The 21,155-nt window shown below is 40.7% G+C and overlaps 1 protein-coding gene across 1 annotated transcript in view; it reads left to right on the top strand.

Annotated features, from left to right (window-relative positions):
- Positions 1-21,155, top strand: part of gpat2 (glycerol-3-phosphate acyltransferase 2, mitochondrial) — a 130,159-nt gene that overhangs the window by 11,051 nt on the left and 97,953 nt on the right. The window contains exons 3-7 of the mRNA XM_030143266.1: positions 2,954-3,027; positions 9,950-10,060; positions 10,452-10,574; positions 15,844-15,943; positions 20,546-20,679. Coding sequence (XP_029999126.1) covers positions 2,954-3,027; positions 9,950-10,060; positions 10,452-10,574; positions 15,844-15,943; positions 20,546-20,679 — 542 coding nt within the window. The remainder of the gene's footprint in view (positions 1-2,953; positions 3,028-9,949; positions 10,061-10,451; positions 10,575-15,843; positions 15,944-20,545; positions 20,680-21,155) is intronic.

Raw genomic sequence — 21,155 nt, 5'->3', positions numbered from 1 at the left:
TACACAGTGGTCTGACTTTCCAATTCAATACAAGGTCTTGGTGAAAAATTCATGCAACTATGGACAGAAATATGATTAGTAACATTTATTGGGACACTTCATAAGCAGTGCTCGGCATCATTCAGGCCACAGTGAATGTGTCATGGAATCAATCAAAGCTAAAGGTGATCCAGTGACATATTGTGTGTGGGATTGATTTTGTGTTGTTTTTTTTTTTTTTTTATACATCGTGTTACCAGACAACCCTTTTTCAACCAAAGCTGAAGCTATTATGTCACTGTTTTGAAAGATGCCATATTTCTGTGGTAAAAACAATGGTAGCTGTATGGCAACAAGTCCTTTTACCACACCACTATTATGTATTAGTTTTGTACTCCCCACCTGCGGGTTAGTGGGGATCCAAACTAATGGGCAATCGTGTTCTGTGAAATGTAATGACTACTTTTGAAGTGGGAATCTAGTGGTTTTAAAAAGAGTAATTTAATGGTTTCAGCTTTGTTGAAAAGGGTTTGTTTGTAAAAGTAAAGTAGAGAAAAAACTGAAATGCTCTGAACCGTTAAAATGGTGTTTTTTGGGTGATTTAAATGTACTGCTGTGTCTGTCAATCCTCCCATCTTCTTGTCCACATTCAGGAGTCACGCCTTCACTGAGCCTGTTAACATGACCATAAAAATCCAGTAACTGTTAATAATAATAATAATAATAATAATAATAATAATAATAATAATAATAATAATCACATCTGACACAGTTACACTCTGAGTACTTTCAGTTGCCCCCACCACCACCACCACATTCTGCTGCTACTCTATAAAAGCATATTCCAGCCTTTCCTCCTTTACTGCAGCCCCCAATAAGAACAGACTCTTCCAAATCACACATAAAGCTGCTAACCCCCCCACTCCCAAACTATCAGCCCTCAGTAGCACAGCCACACCAGTGTACTTAACCCCATGTTTTATACTCCTCCCTTCTGGTCACCACTACAGGTCACCAAACTGGAAGAAAGTACAATTTAGCAAGAGTGTCATTCCTAATGCAATAACAGAATTGAATAAATCATTACAGATTTAATGTGTTAGATGGATGTATGTGTGGTGGTGAGTATGTGGTTGTGCTTGTTGGGTTCATGTCATGTCGTGTTTGGGGTTGGTGTTTTTTTGTGTTCTTGTGTTGTGCTGCCAATTAGTTGACGTAATCGACCATGAAAATTAGTCGAAGGCAGTTTTTTTAGTCATGTCGTTTTACTGTTGACCTCCTATTTATTTTTGGTGTCCCCCCTGTCTCAAACACAGTAGGAACGGTAGCTCCCTGTGACCGCTGACAGAGATAAGCCACGGGTATGCCACGGCACCTGGGCAATCCATGCCGGCATTGGCACCTGGAGCGGTACAGCCAGAGAGAGACCTCCGTCTTATAAGTGTCTTAAATTCACACACACTCCCCTCCTAGCCAGCGTTTTTTTAGTTTACCGGCCGACAGGCTGTAAGCTATTGTCGTCATGAGGCGTCCGGCAGCGCCATCTGTCATCATCTGTCGTCTGTTACAAAACTTTCAATCGTCTTCTTCTCCGAAACTACAATTCTGATTGACTTCAAACTTTCTATAGAGCTTCTTTATTATGATGTCAACACAACTTAGAGAAATTATGAGGATTCAGATCTGATTCTGGATTTGGTGCCACTTTGAAAAATGTCCCCATTATAAGAGATAGGAAGTGGATGGATGCAATAACTCAGTAAATATAAATGACATCCGGTGTAAATGTCTCCAGTCCAGCCCTGATGGGGAGATGACCCAAACATAATGTCCACATGCTGATCAGGATCTTCTTCTGGATCTGGAACTGACGCAAAATTTAACATGGGCTCTTATGGGGAAAACATTTCAATCGTCTTTTTCTCCGAAACTCCAGTTCTGATTGACTTCAAACTTGCTATACAGCTTCTGTATGATGATGTCAACACAAGGGATTGAAATTATTTTGATCCGGATCTGATTCTGGATTTGGTGCGACTTTGAAAAATTTTCCCATTATAACAGATAGGAAGTGGGTTGATCCAATAAATCATTAAGATCAATGATATCAAGTTGGAATTTGAATTTTTTACAGATCTGATTGGAATATGACCAAAACATGGACTATTTCTGTAATAGAATAAATACACAGAACTGGGTGAGAATAAATGGATCTGGATACATTTCCCAAAGTTTTTAATTTGGCCGGTAAGATACAGGACCATTGGTCCGATTTTTTAATTACTTGTTTAGATTAGTGGACTAATCGAAAAATTTGTCAAAAGATTAGTCGTTAAAAAATTGGTCGTTACTGGCAGCACTCTTCTCGTGGATGTACAGAACTGTGAAGCCAATTATCCTGTGTGTGTGTGTGTGTGTGTGTGTAAAGAACTAGAATCAGATTGTCCTGTGTACATGCAGGAAGACATCGGAGTATTGGGGAGAAATCTAGGTGTGTTAATCTGATTCCCCATAATCAGATTACTGCTCTTATCTGATAAAACATATCAGATGATCCTGTTTACTTGATCCCTTGAATAATCTGATAACTCCAGAAATCCAGAAATGATTGGAGTATTAGTGCACATGTAAACAGGCTCAATGATTCAGACCATGACTCAGAGTATACTGCTTTGAAACCTGATTTTATATCCTTAGCAATTTCTTCAGTCACTCAAATTTGGGTGTTAATAAAATATTTTGACACACTCAAATACACATTTATTACTGCTGTAAATGGACTTCAGTTTTTATTGTCTAGTCTTGATTAACTCATTACTGAATGACCCTTTGTGTAGGCCTGGTGAATGTATTTGTGTTTTCATTCTCATTCAGATGGTTTCCTTCAGCTGGATTTGTCATTTCCATAATAGTGGGTTTGGGCTTTGTTGACCCCTGAACTCAGCTGCTTATTTCTGTTCTTCTCCTCAATTAGCGCAAGAACACTGAAAATAAAAGTTCTTCCTTTGGTTTCCACAACATCCTGAGCATCAACGAGAAGCACACCAGGTATTGATGGATCATATTTAATTTCCAGTTATTCAGCCTTAATTGACCTCCATTTGTGTCAGAAAACACAGTCAATAAAAAAGCCTCTGTGGAGTACAATACAGAAATCTCCACGGGCAAAAGAGCTTCATGCTGTTTTTAGGAAGCTGAATCATTGTAGCTTTAGTAATAATTTGTCACGTGGCCTGAGCACAATTACAAGAAAGTTCCATGCCTCATTTGAAGCAGAATGTCAGGGAGATCTGGTTGAAGACTTAATTAGATATTGCATTAAAATATATTCAAATTAAGCACAGCTATGGGCTTCAACCTCTGTTGCAGCAAACTGAAAGAGTCAGAGGTCTTTATATTTCCAATTGAGAACAGAAATTCCTCCTCAGGCTCTTGAGATGTAGAATTAACAAACATCCAAAACAACAGTTTGTGAATCATGCAAAATACACTCAAGGAAAAAAGAAAAGTACCAATTTCATTTTCTCAATTTTTTTCAGAAATATGACAGTTATTGCAAAATTGCAAACTACAATGAGTTCAGTACTATTCTGAGTCAAAATGAAATGATTGTTTTCCTGGTTCCGGTTGATTGATTTTGATTAGCAATAAGAGCTGTATTTGTGTATTCCTCACCCATCTCTGCTCAGAGATGAATCGGACCTCTGCTCAATTGTGCACAACCATTCCCTATAAAAAGACACCAAAATGAAGCAAAAACACATTTGTCCACAATGACACAACTACTGCAACCGGAGAGAGATGGGGCCACTGGCATGTTTCAGCTGGACGGAGCAGACGGGCCGTAGCCAGGCTGTTTGGACTCCACCACTCTACCGTTGTACTCCTTGCTGAGCGTTACCGCACCACCGGCTCCTCCAACCACCATCCCAGATCTGGTCGACCGCCTGTTACAGCCGCTGCACAGGACCGTGCCAGTCGCCTGTGATGGGTCCCAATGGTCTCGGCTGCAGTTCTTGTTGCCGGCCAAAACCTGTCACGTAGATGTGCCAGCCAATTGTCATGGTTCTGTGCAGTGGTTGTAACACACGGTTGACCAAATCTGGGACGGTGGTTGGAGGAGCCGGTGGTGCGGTAACGCTCAGCAAGGCGTACAATGGTAGAGTGGTGGACTCCAAACCCCCTGTCTACAGCCCGTCTGCTCCGTCCAGCTTGAAGCATGCCAGCGGCCCTATCTCTGTCTGGTTGCAGTAGTCATGGCATTGTGGACAAGTGTGTTTTTGCTCCACTTTGGTGTCTTTTTAAAGGGAATGGTTGTGCACAATTGAGGAGAGGTCCAGTTCATCTGTGAGTTTGACTCCTGAGCAGACATGGGTGAGGAATACACAAATACAGTTCTGATTGTTAACCAAAATCAATCAACCGGAACCAGGAAAACAATCATTTCATTTTGACTCAGAATAGAACTGAACTCATTGTAGTTAGCAATTTTGCAATAACTGTCATATTTCTGAAAAAATCAGCGGGGGGTGTATAGCTCCGTGATTGTGTGGGGTGATAGTGTCATTGTCCGAACAGGAGTGAAAGTGAAACTAACTCACTTTAAAGTTCCTCTTCTTCTCCGGCCAGCACACACACACACACACACACACACACACACACACACACACACACACAATTGGTGATATGCTATAATCGGCCACCGATTAATCGGTCGGGCTCTACTCTCTACAAATAGCCAAATAAATAGAACCTCTTACATTTCACGCAGCCTAGAGGACCTGAAACAAAGCAAATAGGATCAGCATGTCCGAATTCAGAAGTCTCTGTAAATTGTTTCGTTTCCGTGGAGTGTAAAATTTGGAAGCCTCTTTTCCGGTCTGTCACAATTAGGGTGGTGATGTCATTGTAAAATGTGCCAAAGTCATGGTAGGGGCAGTAATGTGTGTCGTTCAATAAGACCGGCAGTCCATTGAGCTGTTTAATACAAAACTAGATGTTTTTTTGCCAACTGTCTCAACTTGTAAAATCTAATTTTTAATTGATAAACATTATACATGTAAATGGTGACACACAAAAAAAAATTAGTCTCTCTATTCTCTGAAATATTTTTCTAAGTGTGGTCCCATGGGGTACAGTGGAAAAGGGGGAAGTTCAGCTCCATTTGAGATGAGAGGGACAACATCAAATGCAACAACAATAATGGAAGAAATAGCAGAAGAGGAAATAATGGAGCAAGGCAGAAAAAAAAGAGACCAGAACAGTAACAGCACCAGCAGCTGCAGTTATTGGAAAAAGTTGTTAGTCAGTAAAATACAACAGGTTCAAGTGGAATATCATACATTTTTACATTTTGAAAATACTACAGGAAATTTAAATACAGAATTTAGGACAATAGTCATGGAATTGTACATTTGCTACTTATCATGTATCTCTCACTAAAAAGTCACAACTTCTTTACCAGGACTTGAGAGAACTGCATGAATAGACACGATGTTACTAAGTAATGGTGCCTTCATGTGCAATGGGAATTATGGTAAATAGTAGTTTCGAACTTGAAAATGGCACAGTTATGCCCCCTTGTGTATTTTCCACTGGAGAACTGGAAAAAATTGTGACCCACGAGATGAAAATGTTTGAATGTTTCAACATGGTGGAAAGCAGTGCAAGATTCATCACAAATAATAATTTATGCTTTTATTAATGTTCTGCTGCTGTTAGCTGATGATTTTGCACATTTATAGCATACACAGTTGTCAAAAAAATAAAATAAAATGCTGTAGCAGATGAACTGGTTGTTACCAATCTTGGTTTTAAAATAGACACTGATTTTAAATGTGATAAACTGATAAATTCTGTAGTTACATCCAGTTTTATCATTTACATTTTTATGCCTTTTTGTATTGTACAGCACTTAGGCAACCTTGTGCTTTTTAACCCTTTCATGCATAGTGGTGACTCCAGTGGACAGCTGTTGTCCTGTATATTCATGGGTTTTGTTGTTTAAGTTGCATATCAGCCAACACAGTGGACACTAAATGCCTCATCCCATACAGTACAATTCATACTGCTGCTGTAACTATTCTGTTCTTGATAAACCTGATCTGCAGTGACATGTTTTAGTGTAAATCAACAAACAAAACAGGTTTTTTTTGTTGTTGTTGTTGGTGTGTTGTTTTTTTTTCTTTTGCATATTATCTCCATGAAGTGAATAATAACTAGTATTAGAGTATGTTAAAATGTGGGCAAACATCTGATTAGCCACACTTTCTACCAACCACACATTCTCCCACACCTCTCATCCATCTGGTCGAGGAGGTGGCGTGGGTCTGTTAACTTTCAACAAATGGAAATAAAATCAACTACTACCTTCAGTCAAATACAACTCCTTTGAATACCATGCCATCCTAGTGACAGCACCAGTCAAACTTTACATAATTGTCATTTATCGTCCACCAGGGCAGCTGGGTGATTTTCCTGATGAGCTCGACACTCTGCTTTCCTCCATCCCAGAGCATGACTGCCCCATGCTAGTCCTCGGTGACATGAACATCCACTTAGACAATCCCAGCTTCTCAGATTTCATGTCACTAATACTCTCTTTTGAGCTACAGCGGGTTTGCAGTCCTCCAACCCACAAAGCTGGTAAAGAGCTCCATCTCATTTTCACCCGAAACTGCATCAGACGCCCTCACAGTCACACCTTTACACCTGTCTGACCACTATTTCATTCAGTTCAGTGTGTCTCTCCCTGAAAAACACTCTGCTCCCTCCCCCATGGTCTCTTTCCGCCACAACCTCCACAACCTGTCCCCCACCCACTTCTCCACCGTCGTAGCCTCCGCTCTCCCTCCCCCCAGCACTTTTTCCTCCTTAGAGGTTAATGATGCCGCTGAGTCTCTGTGCTCTACACTTAGCTCCTGTCTGGATAATCTGTGCCCTCTATCTACTAGACCCGCTCCATCCTCCCAGTCCCACCCATGGCTCAATGATAACCTCCGGTCGCTGCGTACCAACCTCAGAGCCGCAGAGAGAAAATGGCACAAAACAAAAAGCTCTTCTGACCTGATCACATTCCAGTCACTATTGGTATCCTTCTCATCCAGTGTCACTGCTGCGAAGAAGGCTTACTATAATAACAGAATTCATTCTGCCACCGACACCAAGAAACTATTCTCAACCTTTAAAACACTACTCAACCCTCTGCTTCGACCACCCACTACCAACCTGACAGCAGACAACTTTGCTTCATTTTTCACAAATAAAGTGTCTACTCTCAGCAGTCAGTTCACCGATCCACCCATAGACTGCACGCCTCCTTCTTCAACATCATCATCATCACACACTGCTTCCTCTCCCCTGACTATGGCTACTACTAACTCAACTGATAAAAGCCCAACTGCGTCATTCCCCTCATTTACTCCCCTCACAGAGAACGAGGTGTCTAAACTCCTTTCCTCTAGCCGTCCTACAACATGCCTGTTGGACCCTATTCCATCCAACCTCTTACAGTCTGTTGCCCCTACTATCACAGCACCAATCACACATGTGATTAATGCTTCACTGACATCAGGAACATTTCCTACAGTATTTAAACAAGCGCAGGTAACACCACTACTCAAAAAACCTTCCCTCACCCCCACTCAAGTGGAGAATTATCGACCAGTCTCACTCCTCCCATACCTTTCTAAGACCATCGAAAGGGCGGTTTTCAAACAGGTCACAGAATTCCTCTCCCAAAATAACCTCCTTGACATCAACCAATCTGGCTTCAAAATTGGCCACTCCACTGAAACGGCTCTGTTGTCTGTGACAGAAGCCCTGAAAGAGGCTAGAGCAGCAGCCAAGTCTTCAGTACTCATTCTACTGGACTTATCAGCAGTATTTGACACTGTCAGTCACCATATCCTGTTATCCATACTCTGGAACATGGGCATCACAGGCCACGCACACTCCTGGTTTCAATCTTACCTCACTGGTCGGTCCTTCAAAGTGTCCTGGCTAGGGCACACATCTGCAGTTCACCGCCTCACCACGGGGGTCCCCCAAGGCTCTGTGTTGGGCCCCCTCCTTTTTGCCATATGCATCACCTCACTCGGTCAGATCATCCACTCACACGGCTTCTCATATCACTGCTATGCTGATGATACCCAGCTCTATCTGTCATTCCCACCTGATGACTCCACAGTCTCAGTGCGGATCTCAGATTGTCTCACTGACATATCTGCATGGATGAAAGCCCATCACCTTCAGCTGAACCTGTCCAAAACTGAACTGCTGGTCTTCCCAGCTAAGCCAACCATACAGCAGGACATCTCCATCAGCACTGACTCCTTATTTCTGGCTCCTACCAATGTAGCACGAAACTTGGGAGTCATGATTGATAATCAGTTGACCTTCACAGATCACGTTGCCTCTGTCACCCGATCATGTCGTTTCACTCTGTTCAACCTAAGAAAGATCAGGCCATACCTAACCCAACAGGCCACCCAGCTCCTGGTGCAGACTATGGTTATCTCCCGCCTTGACTACTGCAATGCTCTTCTAACGGGCCTCCCAGCTTGTGTTGTCAAACCACTACAGATGGTCCAGAATGCAGCAGCGCGTCTGGTCTTCAATCAGCCTAAAAGGGCACATGTCACCCCCTTACTTATTGAGTTACACTGGCTACCCATAGCTGCCCGCTTCAAATTCAAATCGTTAATCCTAGCCTACAAAATTCTCAATGGGTCTGCTCCTACCCACTTAGGTGCACTGATAAAAGCTTATGTTGCCCCACGACCACTCTGCTCATCTGGGGAACGTTGTCTGGTGGTCCTCAAACCTTGTACAAGACAATCCAGGCTCTTTTCATGGGTCGTTCTACGTTGGTGGAACATTCTACCGAGCACTACGAGAACAGAGGCGTCCCTGCCTATCTTCAAGAAGCTCCTGAAGACCCAGCTCTTCCGAGAGCACCTCCTATCCTAGCACTGTCAGACATTCCATTTTAAATATTTTAATAAAGTTCTTCCCAGGCTTATCACTGATTTTCCCAGGATTATCTCTGGACCTGCTGCGGTGGTCCTGCCTCTCTCCTGCCTTCATCATCATCACTCACTTATCCTCAACTGCCTCCGTGTGTCTCCCCCTACTCCCCCCCCTTCTCCCCCTCTCCCCAGTCTCTATCTCTATTGCTCTCTCTTTTTCTCTTTCTTTACTCTCTCTCTTTAACCCCAGCTGGTCCTGTCAGTCGTCCATCCTCCAGGAGTCTGGCTCTGCTCCAGGTTTCTGCTGTTAAAGGGAAGTTTTTCCTTCCACTGTCACCATCACTAGTGTTTGCTCCTGGAGGATTCTGTTAGGTTTCTGTAAATAGGTTTAGAGTCTGGTTTGGACCACCTCTATATATAAAGTGTCATGAGATAACTTTTTTGCTGTGATCTGGCGCTATATAAATAAAATTTGATTGATTGAGTGATTTGATTGGTTTTCCCCTGTAAGTCGCTTTGGAAAAAAGCGTCTGCCAAATACATAAACATAGCAGCACAAAAATGTTTTTATTGCATAGTTTTCCATATCATTTTCTGATATTAAATTTTAAATACATGTTTCTTTGCTTAAAAAATCAAAAGCATGGTGTCCGGCTGAGTGGACATTTTTGTAACTCCTTAAAGAAAAAAAAAAAGGATTGTATGTTTTTTTTCATGCCTAAAGAGGAATAAAAACACTCAGGAAAAATATCTTAACAAAGGTTCTCACAGTTCATGCATGAAAGGGTTAAAAGTGCGATATAAAAAAAGTAGCAGGTCACGATATATCGTGTGTCAGACATTTTTCATTACGTTATGACAATAAAGCACTTGAACATAACACACTGGTAATTTTGAATTCACAAATGGAAAGGATCTTCTTCCTGATAGCACGTGAAGGCAGCATCAGTTGAAGTGGGTGCATCAGAGTGAACTTAAGATTGTTTTTTTTTTTTCCACAGGTATCGAGGCTGGCTGGTTCGGAGGGTGTGCTGCGCGCTGTTTGTGAGTGGACGTAAGGTTTACCCAAGTCCTGTTGGCAGCAGGATGCAGAGAGTGTGTCAGAGCAACAGGTACCAGAGGGGAAAGACAAGGAGAGCAGGGCTCCAGGAAATAAATGATACAGATAGAGAAAATGAAACGGGCTCCTCAAGTTGCCCAGAGAGGCGTAGAGAAAGGAGGAGAGGAGATAAGACAAAACCAAAGCTATGTGCAGCCTGTACAGAGGGCAGTGAAGAAGAATGGGCTAACTGACTGTCGTTAGACTGTCCCTATCGCTGTCACCACGTCTTCACTGTGCATCTGTTGTTTTCTCTCCTCCGCTGTAATTGAGTGTAACCTTTATGTAACCTCTTCCCTCAAGGTTGTCGTTGTCTTCCTGGAAGGCGGGTGTTTGTCTGCTGCCAGCACAAACGGGCCTTTGTGTCTGCGTTAACCCCGCTGTCCTGTGACCATGTGTTTCAGGGTGAAGGAGGCTCTGGCAGCTCGACAGAAACAGCCGGAGGGGGGAGACGGCCCAGGGCGGCAGCCTCTCCTCACACCGTTCCTCCCCCTCATTAACACCTGCATCTCCCCAGGCTTTACACGGTGGGTTTGTCGATGGGCAAAGCATGAGCTTCACAAGCTACAGGGATTGTTTTCTTATCCTCTGTTATAAAAGGGAAGTGGGCTCTGTCTGTGTGTGTTGGGCTTCACACTAAATCTGTGCACAGCTGACTGCTGCAGTTTAGCATACTTACGTATTTTTGGTCAAGGAACAGACCAAGGTTATTATCTTTAACGAAAAGTAATGAAATGACGCAAACTAGAATTGTAAAAACATTTTTAACTGAAATAAATAAAAACTATGATTAAAAGACAAAAATGATAACTAACTGAATCTGTATCGCATGTTTACAAAACTAACTAAAATGTATAAAAATTATGGATAAAATTCCCTTAGTTTTCGTCTTTGTGTATGTCGGATTGATATGAAATCGATTTATTTCCCTCAAGCAATTTTAGCTGCTGTCACCATACGACACTTTTTGGTCCATCACTTGTGTTCACTTGTGGTTTCCAGTCGTCTTCTGGTCCCCACTCTACCTGGAAACATGGAGACTAAAGTTGGGAGAAAGCAGCAGAGTCCTGTCTGGGATTTATGTGAATATGACGACAGAGAAGAGGACAAAAGATATAAAGGAATTAAAACTAAACTAAAACTAAGCATTTAGAAAAAAACTAATAAAAACTAGCAAACCTGCTCTAAAAACAAATTAAAACTAACTGAATTAGAGAAAAAAAGTCAAAACTAAATACAACTAAACTATAATGAAAAATCCAAAACTATTAGAACCTTGGAACAGACTAGTGAAAAGGCAAGTTGATAGGACCAATATTTTGGGAGATATTAGTAATTTTGAAATACAGTGACCTCTCAGTGGCCAATCACGGTGGTATGCCCAGAATCATAGAATCATCATTGAAGTGGGTTACCTAGCAACAGATAAATACTAGGGCCATGTTGCCATGGTGTCAGATTTCATGTGCAGAAACAAACATGCCTACTGAGAGGTTATTCAACTGAAAATGCCAGTGGAATTTTTCCAAGAAAGTAAAGGAATGAACTGGATCAGAGGATGTAGAACCTGTGGTTTTGCACGGGTCAATGCACTAGTTCATTATTAAAAGCCGTATACTGGTTTGTATGGATTTAATGCTACTTGATATAACTGTGGAAGTAATGATATGTGAATAGTACAACACGTATCTGACATTCGTCTGACAGAAGCTGGAGGATAATTGGACGTGTATCAAGTATGAAGAAAAAAAGAAATACTAGTGTTTGTATAGAAAGAAATTTGGTCCAAATTTGATGTAAGTTATGAGATTCTAGTTCATGGGTGAACATTTAACTCCTACAGCTGTAGGATTTCCCAACTACGATAAAATAATGACTTCTCCTATTGTAGATTTGACTGATATATCACATGTTTCCAACTATGTAAAATTTTTAAGAAATGTTAATTGAATTATTGAAATGCGTTCCCGGTATCATGGTGGTATCTTGTCCTTCTTTGTTAAGCCAACATTAATGTTAATCTATACTTGCAGCTGTTTCACTACACAGAAATGAGAGGATAAAATAAATGAATGAATATATGATGTGAATGAAACCCACATCTATTTTGAGTTACCTCTGTGTTCTTAGCTGACCCTTCCAGATGAATTCTTCTGTACATTTAACCTTCACGTACATGTACGTAAAAGCTCACATTCATTTCTAAGGTTATTAAATCAAAACAGAAAACTTCAGAAAAAGTGACTTATTCAGCAAAATACGTTATTGACTGATCATCAAACAAAAGTCTGCAACCACTCAAACTATGGAGCACATCCAAATGGTTCATCTCTGATGACAATTAAAGCTGAGAAACTGTATTTCACCTGAATTATTTACATGCATTGATAGAATTAGTCGTTCAAAAGATATAAAACCTTTGTAGTTGTTTCAGTCGTTGAAGGTTAGGTTCAGTCACACAGTGAACTGTATGTTTTTTCTGCTCATTTGATGTGAGTTTTGGCATTTTTCACAAAAGAGGAAATAGCAAATACCTTTTACAAATAAATTCTCATGTAGCAAACATTTAACTTGCAAAATGGATCAGTTGTTTGCTCCATCTTCCTGGATGTACTGGTAAAGTGTGAAAACATGTCTGGTACAACAGGTTGTGTGGACTGATATTATATATTATACACTATATTATTCCTTATCAGCGAAATTTGATTTCACAACCTTTTTTGATGGAAAACTACAACAGAATGCACTTTCTTCTGTATTATTTCTTAGACCCATGTGTATTATAGCCTACAGTGCCATCTGCTGGTTATACAGGACAGCCTATTTTATTAAAAAATCCATTTATGGAGATGCACACAATTGTCTTTTGTATTTTGGTGACTTCTTAGTCATGACATTTCATGGAAACACAGCTAGTGCCTGCTTTTCTTTTGATTGAGATACAACTAGCAGTAAAAAAAAATTGTGAAGTGCTTTTAAATAAAATAAGACATGAGAAACATTTCCTTATGACTATTTATGTAACTTTGAAGCAACTTTCAAAAAGTTGAGCAAAAGAAATTGTAAATAATGTTTCCACTTGAGCAGAGTGAATAAATAAGGCTGTGTTGTGTCGGTAGCAGATAGCACTTAAGGCTACGTTACACATGAGTTTAACAGAGTAGGAAAAAACAGAGCATTGTTTATCTGGGAAGATGCCATGAGTTATTCAAGTTAAAGTTCACCATGTCAGAATGCAGTGAAATTCACAAAATTAGCTTCTGTTTACCATTTTGAACAGTAACTCTTTCACACATCACAAGTGAGCATAGAAACATTTTAATATTATGATTGAAACTTTTTGTGTTTACATGACAATGTAAACTAAATAAAACCTAGATGTATAACACATACCATGCCGCATAGTTTGTCTTTAAATGCACAGTATGTCATTGTTAGGTGTTTCTCAGTACAAATTATAGTAAAAGACATTAACACAGAACGTTGCAGATCCACAACTTTATTACATTTTACAGTACAACCTCTAAACACATATACTGTGATGAAACTTAAATTCACTCAAAGAATTTCACTAAGAATTGACTTAATAAGTTGAGAAAAACTGAGAAAGATGTAAGTGCACCAGGCAACAAAATATATAGCATATCCCTGGACCTGTTGGATACATAAATGTGGAAACCTAATGTGTGTTTAAGTGCGACAGTATTCATGAGCTTCTGCTGGTAGAGCTGAGGGGGAAAAAACACCAACTGTCATTCAATTTGACTTTGCAGAAAATGATCTGGATGTTTACTTCTGAATCCCTAGATTTCTTAAACCTCTCCAACTTGTATATTAAAAAAAGAAGCTAAGGCAGAAATCAGGATCAATTTTCCAGTGTCAAAAAGAAATGAATCATATGCCATTAGATTTGTGGGAGAGTCAGACTTCTATGTTTTTTCCATGACTTCCTACTAGTACATGGCTAACGTTCAAGATCCTCTGTCGTCGTGCTGTTGAAGATGACTGACAGTTGTTCAAGTCTATTCCGGTTTTGCACACACGTCACATGATCACGTGGTTTTCTGTTTACGACGCCATATTGGTAGGTAAGCTTTCCTTGGATCGTACAACGTGTTAAAGGATGGACCTGCTAAACTCCTGTGTGCTGTTTATTCCTTCTCTTTCACCAGTATCAGTTCTGCATACAGACCGCTGGGTTCCACTGGTGGCAGCGCTGCTTCTGTTCTGCCCACCGCTGTTTACAGTTATTACCGCCGTTAGCCTAGCTTCTCAGTATAGTTAGCCTAGCTTCTCAGTACAGTTAGCCTAGCTTCTCAGTATAGTTAGCCTAGCTTCTCAGTACAGTTAGCCTAGCTTCTCAGTATAGTTAGCCTAGCTTCTCAGTACAGTTAGCCTAGCTTCTCAGTATAGTTAGCCTAGCTTCTCAGTACAGTTAGCCTAGCTTCTCAGTATAGTTAGCCTAGCTTCTCAGTATAGTAAGCCTAGCTTCTCAGTACAGTTAGCCTGCATGCCTGTTGCCTTAGCGGTGTGTAAAAACAGAACAGTCCTCATGTGGTCCGGTGCTGCAGACCCTTTAAACCTCCAGGAGGACTTCCCCTGGACTATCACCTACAGACACAGTGGTTGTGGATCTGCCTGCTCCCTTTGCCGGCGATGGCAGCCAGAGTTTCCTCAGCTGGAAGTGGGTGGAGCTATGGCGGGCGACACCGCTGAGTTCAGCCGGAGCTGGAGACAATACTGCCCCCCCGTCTGTGCCGGTCTGCTGTAACTATGGGACAGCCTTCCACATGAGGTCCAGTCACATGATGAAGATGGGCGGGGCTTTAGGACACAGACAGTTGATGGAGCGTTTACAGTGAACATATGGGCTGGTTCACCAGTTCAGAGCCTGCAGGTGTACGGCTGATGGGAGCCGGCTGGAGCTGGGAACACTGGTTTGACCTCCCAGTTGAACGCATCACTGTTGTTGGTGAACATGTAAACTCATGTGTGGTGCCTTTATCACAGCAGACAGACTCACAAAGAACAAAACACACAAACACCAGTCCACAGAAAAACACCAGATAAAGCAACAGTTCGGACTTTCTGGATCCAGATAGTGTGTCTACCAATATGGAGGTGGAAACAACAATCACATGACCAGTGACGTCAGCTGACAATCCTCAATACTTGTCCATCAGTGCTGCAGGACACCATTCACATTTCAAACAGGCCCAGTTTATAGATGCATGGTGCATTTTAAAGTTAAATCAATGTTTCAGACTCTGTCAGGCTATGGGAGCCTGCTTCCTGTTTCTGTAGCTGAAAGTTACTTTAGAACTCCAGATATGTCTGATGAAATGGAGTGGAAACTTGGGTGATTTTTTTTTTTTAAGGCTCAAAGAATCTCTCTCCAAAATCTGCCCTCTACTTTCTTTCCTCCGTCTGCCTGCTCTCTCATTTCCTGCCTCTTTTTTGTCTCTATCTCTAGCTGTCACCCTCACACACACCCCTCTTTATCGCTCTCCGTTTTTGCTTCTTTCCTATGTCATCAGTTTTTTCTCCACTCCTCTTCCTCCCACTTTGTCTCAATCCCATCTATCTCATTTACATGTTGTCACACTTAACTCTGTGCTTTTCTGTGCTGAATCTCCTTTCATCCAGTTAGTGGCTGTTCTTTTCCTCCTACTTCACTGCTATCTTTCCTTTGGTTTCTTATATATATGGTCCTCCTATCCCATTTATTTTCCCGTCAGTAGTTTCTCCTCTCATCTTGTTCTTTTTTTTTCCTCTTGCTGTCCTCTTCCTGACCAGATTTGTGGGCTGGTTGATGCTGAAGATGTTTGCCTCCGTATTTGGGAGCATTTACGTCAACCTCAACCATCTGCCAGCTTTGCACAGAGCCTCACAAAAGGTATGAGTATTTCTATCTACACACTCAAACTGTGTGCAGCCCAAATATCCCATCTTTTTATTCTACAGTGAGTAAATGTGCTCAAAACTGTTGGCCTAAAGAGTGTCAACTACTCCTTCATTACATGGAATGTGCACTATGGGCCTGATTTACGAGAGGTTTTCTCATGTAAAAACATGCACAAACTTAACTGTGCACTCAAAAACACACTGAAGTTTACCTACTAACAGGACGCACCGAGGATTGTGTCCCTCAAATGGGTAAAATAACTCGCGCAACCCATCAATCTGTGTTTGCTTTGATGAATATGTAGTATGGGCGTTTCTGCCAAAATGCGCAAATAGGGATGTAATGATTACCGGTATAATGATAAACTGCGGTAAAATTTCAGACGGTTAGTATTACTGTTTAAATTCTAATTATCATGATAACTGTGTTTGATTACCGCACTTTGAAAACTCATGGTACTGCTCATTTCCTGGAGAAGCAGCAGCATTCCAGGCACTATCTATCTATTTCTGTCTCTCTCTCTCTCTCTCTCTGAAAAACAAACCAGAACAACTCAAACTTGATATGGAAAATAGTCAAACAATGGCCATAAGGTGCCATCTTTAATGCACAGTTGTATGTTTGATGTTTACATGTTAATATTTGAACGTTTCTGCAACAGAAAGTACATTGTGATGTTATTTTTGTTTTTGTTTTGTTTTTTTTCAAAATACAACTTAGTTCAATTATTTCAGTGTGTGTATTAGTACTTTTTGAACATTTTGAGCACAGTTTCAACAATACCATGATAATAATGATAACCGTGATAATTTTGGTCACAATAACCATGATATTAAAGGTGCGGGAGACTTTCATGGCCAATTTTTCATCAAATCTGTAAAACCTCAGTCATTGCCTAAGTATCATGAATCCGTTCATCTTTTTGTGATTACTCACCTGAATCTCTTGCGTTAGTGAACAATTTCGAAGTTCCATTCACCATAAACAAACCATGTGTTTACAAACAGCGCTGGGAGGTAACTTGGGCATCTTCGGAATTTTGTCGCGATGTGCATTGTGGGAAACAGAGTTTCACGCAGCCGCCTAGCAGCAGCGGCAGCTGCTACAGACACGACATGGAAATGGCTGGAGCTCCCTTCCCTCTATGCATATTCCTCCAGCCGTTTCCACGTTTCAGCCGTTTCCGCATCATGTTTGTTTCATCCGTGTAATATATGGTTGCACTGCCGCTGCTGCTGTCAGGCGGCTGCACGAACCTCCCTTTCCCACAATGCACGTCGCGACAAAATTCCAAAGATGCCCGAGTTCCTTCCCAGCTCTGTTTGTAAACACATGGTTTGTTTATGGTGGATGGCACTTCAAAATTGTTCACTAATGCAAGAGATTCAGGTGAGTAATCACAGAAAGACGTATGAATTCCTGATACTTAGGCTATGACTGGGGTTTTACAGATTTGATGAAAAATTGGTCACGAAAGTCTCCCACACCTTTAAATTTTCATGTTGTTACATCCCTACACACAAAATTATTGGCAGGAGTAGATGCAAATATTTATTTAGCGCTGAATGTGATTGACCAAACCTGAAAGTGGTTGCGGGGGCTGATTTTGCGTCTATATTTATCTGGTCTTAAAGGCAGGTTTGAACTGGAACAGCTTCACCATACACTGGCTGAGGAGGCGGGGCTTACGCCCAACCAAAGGAAACGCCCAGAACCAATCTGTTCTGATCACATCAACATTTATGGAATGACAGAAGAAAAAATAATCTAGACGTTTGTCCTACCCACAATGTCATTGGAGAACTTGTAGATGAACGATCATCAATACCTTCTCTGACTAAACTCCTCCTGCGGTACATTTCCTTCATCTGGATCATTCCAGTCACTGTTCCCATTAGTGCTGGTGTATCCCAGAGCAGTTTTTACAGCGGACTGTGTCCATGACGACAACCAGTAACACACTCAAAATCCTCATTTAAATAGGGCGGTCTCCAAGCCTTTGACCTGGTGTCATTTGTACAGACAATCTGAGTTGATCACCTGTGACATGCACATCAATAGCACGTACATTTTTTAACACAAGCAAACAAATTTACGCCCATTATTTGTGATTTTAGTGAATCAAGCCGTTTGTATTTAGACACAGTAAAAGACTATGATGTTTTGGTCTGCTTCAGTCATCTAATGAGCTGGTAAACAGCTGCTGCACTGTGTACACATCATCTCTAAGGCTGTCTAAGGTATTTTCTGTAATGAGTGATGCATTTTTAAAATCTGTGGGAAAAACATCTTAAACTGTCTTTGAAAATTCTCTCACTTTCCATGTGATGTTAAATTACTTTCAGGGGTCTGTTTCTACAGCTCTAATTACATGGTTGCTTGCTGAAACACAGAACCCCTGATGTGTGATTTTAGTTTTTGCCGTAGACTGTATAAAAGAAGTAAATGTCACCTCTGGTTTGTGGACTGCAGTTTCAAAGTCTAGAGTTTGGTTGAAAATCATCAAGCTAATGTTACTGGTAATTTTTTGAAAACAAATCAAATCAAATTTTATTCATATAGCGCCAAATCATAACAAAAGTTGTCTCATGACACTTTACATATCGAGTAGGTCGAAACCAGACTCTGAAGCCAATTTACAGAAACCCAACAGAATCCTCCAGGAACAAACACTAGTGAGTGGAGACAGTGGAAGGAAAAACTTCCTTTTAACTCCTGGAGGATGGTGGTCTGCCTTGACCAGCTGAGAGGGTAAAGGAGGAGAAAAAGAGAGAGAGATAGAGCCTGGGGGAGAGGGGGGGAAAGTACAGGGGTTGGACAAAATAATGGAAACACCTTAAAAAATCAACAAAATATAATTTAATATGGTGTAGGTCCGCCTTTTGCGGCAATTACAGCCTCAGTTCTCCGAGGTATTGATTCATACAACTTGTGAATTGTTTCCAAAGGAATTTTAAGCCATTCTTCAGTTAGAATACCCTCCAACTCTTTTAGAGACGATGGCGGTGGAAATCGACGTCTTACTTGAATCTCTAAAACTGACCATAAATGCTCAATAATGTTGAGGTCTGAGGACTGTGCCGGCCATACGAGATGCTCAACTTCATTAGAATGTTCCTCATGCCATTCTTGAACAATTCTAGCTGTATAGATTGGGGCATTATCATCTTGAGGTGAAGGTGTTTCCATTATTTTGTCCAACCCCTGTACACTGTAAACCCCAATAAGTTAATTTAACTCAAAAAAATAGTTGAAACTGATTACATTGAAATTTTTTAGTAATGTAACTCTAAACCCATTGCCTTAAAAAATGTAAGTAATGATTAATGAAAACTTGAGTCTGTTAAACTGAAATGCTTGATTTGAATGGAATTGCTATCTTAAGTACAACACACTAAATGCCAAGTTAATTTAACTTAAAATTTGTTCCGATGTCAATTGCTTTGTATAATCTATTACTTGGTATCATCAGTTCATTGGACTCATTTCCAAGTAGATTTAAATTAAAATCTTTTTTTTTTTAATATAAATTGCTCTATATAATCGTTGAACTCAATATATAATAGCATTGATGGTAGTTAGGCAGGAAGTCTGCTCTGTAATTTGTTGGTACAGGAAGTGCTTTTAATTTGACAAGATAACAGTAATTTCACTGGAAACTAACGATCTTAGAAGAACAGTAAATCCATAGTTCTTCCTCTGGTTGTGACTCCTGGTGCAGCTGTACAAAAATACAAACCCAAACCCAAAAAGGCCAATAAACACTGACACACACACATTCAGTCCAAATGAACTCTAACAGCACAACCCCACTGAACCCCTGCACAGAAAAACAACATATTTACAACAACAGGAACAATACCCACAATGCAGTGCACAGGTAAAAAGGTGTGGTCCGGACTAAAACTGAGGGATTTAAACCCATTCAACTGAAACTGTTTTTGTACCTTTGATTATGTCTACAAATTAGTAGAATAAACTTAAAGGTGGGGTCTGAGATCTCTATCTCTCTATCTCTCTGTCTAGCTCTCTATCTCTCTCTCTGTCTAGCGCTCTCTGTCTCTTTATCTGCATTCTGAAATAGCATCATGTTTTTTACTGTAGTGACTGTGTCCTATCTGCAAAAGTACAATCACATTTTATCGCTGTACTTGCACTTCACTCAGTTTAATTGAGTTTGTGATAAAAGCTCTTCATTTTCATATTTCTAATGAAAAAATAACTGATTTTAAAACCAGATAAAGGTTATAGAAGGACTGCCACTGACCTTAAATAAACAAATTTCATTTGAGTGTATACCGTAGGATAAATCAGCTCCTGCATTACATAACATACTTCCAGAAACTAACCATGCACATCAACAGTCCTCTTGTATCTAAATCTTACTACAAATCTGACAGATTCAGGCATTTTCTCCACATCCATTCTGCTGACGCTATCTTGAGCTTGTAAGGCAAGATAATATTGATTAAGGCTGCAGAAACACACCTAGAATCTGTGCACCAGCTTCACACAGCCCTGAATCTTTTGCTATAATGAATCCAAATTTGAGAGTGCTGTGTTTCTTAAAGCTTCTTGTGTTCTCTTCTGCAGGGATCTGTGCTGGTCTATGTGTATGTGCGTCAGAGTGTGGTGGACTGCGCACTCATCCCGTTAGTCCTCTTCTGTCACAACCTGAGAGTCCCATACACAGCGTGTCCTCTAAAGGTCACCAGCTCTGTCCTAAGGTATCCACACAAATCCACCCATAATAAACAAATCTGAAGATGAGTAGATGGTAAATGGAACACTATGTAGGCCACTCATGTTCAGTATACGTTATCACTCCACGTGTCTTAAATCAAACCACTGGTGTCTGACGCTGCCTTCATGTACTATCGGGAACATGATCCTTAGAGTGCTTTGTGTTCTCGTGCTTTTGTTGTCTTAGTGAAATGAAAAATGGCTGATGCACAATTTATTGTGAACTGCCACTTGAGTGAAACAGTTTGGGACATTGGCTAAAATTTCCTTAGGGGGTCAAATGAGTGTCCATTTTTGTCCAAAAATAACTGTTGTCCTAAAGTCATAGAAGTGTGTGTAAATAATGCTAATCCATTTGTGCACAGACTACTGATATTCTCTGACAGTGGAAGCTCTGTTTTCATAAATATTGGATTTGGAATAGCACGTGTATGTGAAAACTTTTGCTGGTGGACGGACG

Source organism: Sphaeramia orbicularis, chromosome 9 (genome assembly GCF_902148855.1).
Source record: "Sphaeramia orbicularis chromosome 9, fSphaOr1.1, whole genome shotgun sequence".
Lineage (NCBI taxonomy): Eukaryota > Metazoa > Chordata > Actinopteri > Kurtiformes > Apogonidae > Sphaeramia > Sphaeramia orbicularis.
This window is presented reverse-complemented; position numbering and strand designations above follow the sequence as displayed.